The 6,223-nt window shown below is 50.1% G+C and overlaps 1 protein-coding gene across 1 annotated transcript; it reads right to left on the bottom strand.

Moving 5' to 3' along the window:
* Positions 1-4,840, bottom strand: LOC306927760 (insulin receptor substrate 1-B; the record flags this gene model as incomplete). The annotated part of the gene is made up of 2 exons (XM_079507607.1): positions 1-3,170; positions 4,492-4,840. 2 exons carry the CDS (start codon positions 4,838-4,840, stop codon positions 1-3), a joined length of 3,519 nt encoding a protein of 1,172 aa, XP_079363733.1.
* Between the last annotated feature and the right edge of the window lie 1,383 nt (positions 4,841-6,223).

Here is a 6,223-nt window from a genome sequence, read left to right as displayed (position 1 = left end):
TCAGCAGCCCTTACCTTGACCATCTTTCCTGCTGTTCTGGTGTGTTCTTCGATCTTCTGACTTATAGAAATCAATACTGGCATAACTGTTGAGACTGGACACGGCACTGCTGCCCACACCAGCTGCTCCAGTGTCGGCTGTACGTTCCCCTCCAGTTTGAGGGTTCTCTTTAATGGCCAGGTCAAGGTCAATGTAATTAAGGCCTAGTACAGCAGATGCAGAGGACACTTGAGGTGGCAGTGTGGCAGAAGTCTGTCCATTCTCCCACAGAGGACGTTCCAACCCATGTCGATGGCCTGCTACCTGGCTGCCCTCTGGGAAGAGGGAGGTAGTGGAGGGTTGGTGGTGTTGTAGAGAAGCCTCTGAGCGGTGGGATCGGCGTCCCTGCTGGTCGCCTCGGACCATTCTGCTGCCTCTTTCGGGTGACGAGAAGGATTTGGTTGGCGAAAAGCCTGCATCTGTCTCCTGAGCCATAGATGAGGGCTGGCCAGAATGGATCGCGGGTCGTGCTGTAATGTTGGAGCTGTGTGGGAGAGGATCTAAACCTGTGTTGGTGCTGTTTGTAAATGCGGTAGGATTATCTATTGGTGTTATGTTCGTTCTATACCCTGTGTTGCCCTCTGTCGCCAGAGGAGAGGATCTACTACGTTCTTCCCGGGTCTTAGGGGCAACAGCTGGTGGGCACTGTGGGGCGGCGCTGAGCGTGGATCTAACTGGAGTCAGGGGGGATGGTGACTTCCCAAAGTCCATGCTGACGTATTCGGCAGAGGTGGACAGTGGAGCGGAGTAGCTACGGGGAAGGTTGGTGGAGCCGTTATAACCAAGGGCCGATTGGTGCAATGGCCTGAGTGTTGCGTGGATCACTGAGCGGCCGTGTGCTTCACCTAACAGCCTCCCTCTGCTGTACTCGCCATCTCCCTTGAACTCAATGCTGACATACTCACCGATGTTCTGAGACACAGAGGGCAGGAGGTTCTCCTTCACCTTGGGCAAGGTGTTGGCTTTAGACATGTCTGTAGAAATGCTTAGGGGACGGCCTTTCCTTTGCTGCTGTGGGCTCTTGCCGCTTGATATGCGTTTTTGCTGGTGATGTCCATCTTTCGTGCCTGTTGCCCCACTCCTGTAGTCTGCTCCAGCTCTCAATAAACTCAACCCTCTCCCTGCGGCCACTGACATGGACTTCTCTTCCAGGCTTTCACTGCTGGCTGAGCTGGAGGAGAATGAGGAGGAGGACAGGGATAGCTGACAGCCTCCTGCAGAGCCTGCTGTGATTTTGTTTCTCTTGCTGTGTGCCTTCCTTCCTGCACCTTCGCGGCCACTGCTGTCCTCTTTCCCTTTGCCTTGATTTAAGTCATCCTCAAAGCGGGTATAGAGAGTGTGCTGATACGCCCGTGGCAAGGAGAAGTAGGAGTTGAACATCTTCGGTTGTAGCTGGTGCTGCTCCGGGTGGGAGGGTGGCGTGTTGCAGGCAGAGCGGCTGCTGATTGGTGAGATGTTCATGTAGTCACTGGCAGACCGGCTCTCCATGCTGGCCCTGCTCTCCCACCTGACCAGTCCGTGCATGTCTGCAGAGTAGCTGCTATTAGGTGACATAACCATGTAACCCTCTGTGTTAGGCTGGTGGATGGGCTGAGGAGGTGATACGCTGTGGCTGGGGGTCATGGCCATGTACTCGTCATCAGCCCCAGCTTTAACGCCAGGATCCGACATGCCTACCGAGAGAGGAAGTGAAACAGGAGGAGCCGTCACTCCGGGTAGCATTGACATATAGCCGCTATCCACGAGGCCCCTAGCAGCCACCTCTGCCCTGCCCTTGTCCACCCTCTTCCTAGTCTCCTCCGACACATCAGTATGCCCACCTGCACCCACTGCCAGACCCCCTGAGCCCTGAGCAAAGGTCTCTCGGTTAGCACTCTGAGACATAATGGCATACTCTTCGTCGTCGTCATCCTCGTTGTCTTTCCTGTGCAGGGTGAGGTGGTCATGGGCTGCCGAGGGCAGCGACGCCCTCTTGCTCAGCAGCCTTCGCTCTACCTCGCTTTCCCTGCTGGAGGAACGTCGCAGTATCCGTCTGCCTTTAGAGCGGTGATGGGAGTGGGAACCAAAGAACCCATCTCGCTGTCCCATGACTATGTAGCTGGAGGAGCCGTCTCCATGCATGTGATGTCCAGCCATCCCGTGTGATCCCCCGGGAAGGCTGGGGAGCAGCAGGGAGTGTTCTCCAGGGCTGGAGCCATATTCATCCGAGGAGCCGTAGTCACTGGGTGAGCCTGAGACAGAGACTCTCTGAGAAACACGGGGGTAGGAACAGATCGCCATACCACCCACTGCTGCACCCACTAACCCACACTCTGAACCATGACCGGAGCTGGAGGACAGGCTTGGGGCCGGGGAAGGAGAGGGGGCAGGGTTGGGAGTGTAGCGTGCCAGGCTGAGAGTAATCTTAGCAGGAGTAGGCGCCCTGGTGGGCTTGGGCCTCAGAGTGGGAGTAGTAGAGCAGGATCCATTAAGGCTTGGGCTGGAGCTAGCCCAAGTCCCTCTGGCACATGCCCCTCCTTCCTCAGACCGGGTCCCAATGCTGGCCGTCCGTGCCCTTGGATAACCGTGACGTGAAGTGGGAGAAGTGCTGGTGCTGTTGCCTCCTGTACCAGGGGTCTCGGTGCGGGCACGTCTGGAGAAGCCCACCTGACTCGGAGGCAGATTTGGATGATGGCGACGGCTTGGGACACTGATGGGGTTCGAGGCAGTGCCACCACCACACGAAGTCCCCACTGACTGGGACTTGCTTCGCTGGCGAAACTCTTCGCTCAGGGCTTTCATGGCCTCTAGCAGGGTCTCGTGCATGTTCTGCGCCACAACGGAATCATCCACCTGCATCCAGAACTCTCCGGGGCCCGTGATCGCAGAGCGACCCACCTCAATGAAGAAAAAGTTCTCTGAATGGCCACACCGGCGCACATTCATCAGCTGCAGCACAACGGACGCCACATCTGAGTTGATTTTGACAAAGTTGACCGTCTTGTCTGTCAGGCACAGCCGGTAGATGCCCACTAAGTTCCTGGCATGTCCAAGACCTTTTGGCCACACCTTCACTTGCCATACCTCCTTGAATGTCGGAACAGGAGATGGAGAGCTACATTCACCACTACTGCCACAGTCTTCAGGAGTACCTGCATGGAAAAAAGAAGAAAGAAAAAACATTGATGAGACATACAGACGAATGAGACGATGAAGACTTTAAATTCAATGTACAGAAGTCCTATAGGCCTGTGAAAAGTATCAGACATGAGAAAGAATAAACATAAAAAGAGCAGAAAAACGGTTGAAACTAGCAGTCATATTATTAGTTGATCAAATTTTCAATTTTAACACCATCCTTTACAGAATAGTAGCCTAGCATATAGATAGGCCTACACACAGCTACAGGCATAGCTGTATTACTTAGCCAACAGTCTTGGTCAAATGGTCAATACATGATTTGAACCTTAACAAACTATAAAATTCAATGGCAGTCACAAATCCCCGAAAGCATCTATTGATAAACGGACCTACATACAGTTTCATGAAACGCATACACTGTAATCTCTCCTGGCCTTGTCGACTAGCCTATCTTCTGAAATGCAGTGCAAATAAAGCATGGTGTCTGTGTGTGTGTGTGTGTGTGTGTGTGTGTGTGTGTGTGTGTGCGCGCGCGCGCTTGTGCGTGCGTGTGTTGGTGCGTGCGTGTGGTGGGGTCCACTACAGCATAACGATAACAACATAAACACGAGGAAAAACAATACAGATACATTTTCCAGTGAGGGACCGCTGATGAGCGATGTAACCTCCAACCTACCAGCAGCTCCATATAACACAAATGTAGGTTAAGCGCATGACAGCGAGAGAGCTGTGTGGAAAAACAAAAACACAGGCTCCAGCAGAGTAGACCACGCTATGCTGCTACTATATGAAATGCATTCCCTGAATGGAATGGATGCCTGCATGCATATCTCCACTGCGCTTTGCAAAAACAGCTACAGCCACGAAGACGATAACACATAGGTTATTCTAGATGCTGGCTCTAGCCTACGACATATTTTATGCATGCATCAAATGGAACTGTGCTGACAATTGATCTACCCTGTTATTGTATTTGATCAATTGGGGTTTTGTTGCCAAAAACAGCACATGCCGCCCATCGTGCTGATCTATTCAGTCGAATCCACCTGCTCCCTGGTCCCTAAAAGGCCACATTATAGGCAGACTATTGCATCGTAGGCTATTAGGCTAATTTATTCACATTAAATGCCCGTGCGAAATGATCAAGCTATAGGCCTGCAGTAAACATATTGTTTCAATCATGTAAATCAGCCAATGACTTAATGCAAAGAAACATCACCACTGAGAGAAATGTAGCCTCGAAAATAATACAGCATGCTTATTTAGGGCCAACACCTGAAAGAGGGGATATGATATCAATCATATAAATCTGTTTTATGGCTAATGGCTTACAGTTGCAATGAAGGTCCAGCATTGCCTGATACCACTCATTCTGCACCTCTTCACTGTCTGCAGCAATGGCAAAGCTCTCGCTACGGCTATAAAGAACTATCATGTGCTTGTTCTTGGAATCCGCCCGCTTGTTGATGTTGAAGCAAGTCTCCAGGTTTAGAGTTTTTTTGGGGACAGGTGATTTACTACGGAATTTCTTCTCGTTCTCATAATACTCAAGCCGAGCGGGTCCGTGCTCTGAGGCCGCCCTTAATACGAAGAATCGCCGGTGCATCGATTTATGCTTGCGGAGATAGCCGCTCTTCTGTACATCTTCATAGCTTTGCTGCTCTGCTGCTTGGCTCTCCATGGCAAAGCACGGCGATGCTTGTTGTTATGCTTGCGATTTCTGGAAAAATCCCCAATCCGTGCGTCGGTTATTAATCCATTCTAGATAGCCTACATGTCTCGCGTCCTCCCCATCGTGTCCAAATTGAAGTCCGGGGGCCGGGGCTATCCAACATGTGCACGAGAGCTCAGAGGAGGAGAATGAGCCTGAGCATATTTTACATGATGGACCATACTGCGATTATAGCTCTGCAACAGTATCTGCGCTCACACAGACGTGGATGCTTCCTCGAGTCGTAGCCCTACCCTCCAATCCTATAGTGTTGAGTTCACAACGTCTCCTCCACCTGTCTGATGTAGTCTGGAGGGAGAACGGAGGAGCCTTATTTCTGAAGATGCTGCTGTTGCCAAGCCGCTGTTTTAAACGTCATATGGGGCTTGAACGCAAAGGCTGCACGTTATTGCCTCGGAAGACGCTCAGTGCTCCCGTTTAAGATGACATGTTTTAGCTATAGCCAATGCATGTTAAAACTCTACATGTCTCCGAAACCTGCTGCCAACTAAATCTTCAGTTAATGCAACATAGCACAATTGTATTAATATTTTCATGAAGATGCTATACTTAAAAGGTATATGCCTATATTTGTGAGTGGTGTAAACCACTCCTACAACTGGCTTTGTTGAGTGGTGTAAACCACTCCTACAACTGGCTTTGTTAGTTTACGTGTCTGACTGTCTGTTCGTACCAAAGAAGGAGCATGGTTGCTATGGTCACCCAGTTCACACGGGTGTGATTTCATTACGTCAGACCACAGCTGATCAGTCTATATAAGACCTTACACCACTCAGTTCACACGGGTGTGATTTTTAGTTTACGTGTCTGTCCGTACCAAAAAAAAAGAGCACGGTTGCTATGGTCACCCAGTTCACACGGGTGTGATTTCAGCTTTGTTAGTCTACGTGTCTGTTCGTACCAAAAAATGAGCATGGTGCATTGTGATTGGCCGGAATGAGACATTACGTCAGTGACCACAGCTGATCAGGCTATATAAGACCTTGCACCACTCAGTTCACAGGGTGTGATTTTTTAAATGTCGGCTATGAGATATTGATTGATTGATTAACAGTTTGCAGAATCACAGTACATTTCAAGCACAACTCAATACAAAAACTGTTAACTGTGAGTGGACGACCCAATAAAGCACTACTTGTTTACAAGAGGGTCCACCTTGTTCAATTCATCATAACATTTAGAGACATACAAATATACACTTCTATATAGCCAAAAATCACACCCGTGTGAACTGAGTGGTGAAAGGTCTTATATAGCCTGATCAGCTGTGGTCACTGACGTAATGTCTCATTCCGGCCAATCACAATGCACCATGCTCATTTTTTGCACAGA

The sequence above is a fragment of the Electrona antarctica genome, assembly GCF_951216825.1.
Source record: "Electrona antarctica genome assembly, chromosome: 8".
Classification (NCBI taxonomy): Eukaryota; Metazoa; Chordata; class Actinopteri; order Myctophiformes; family Myctophidae; genus Electrona; species Electrona antarctica.
The sequence above is the reverse complement of the archived record's forward strand: the minus strand, read 5'-3'. Positions and strand labels throughout refer to the sequence as shown.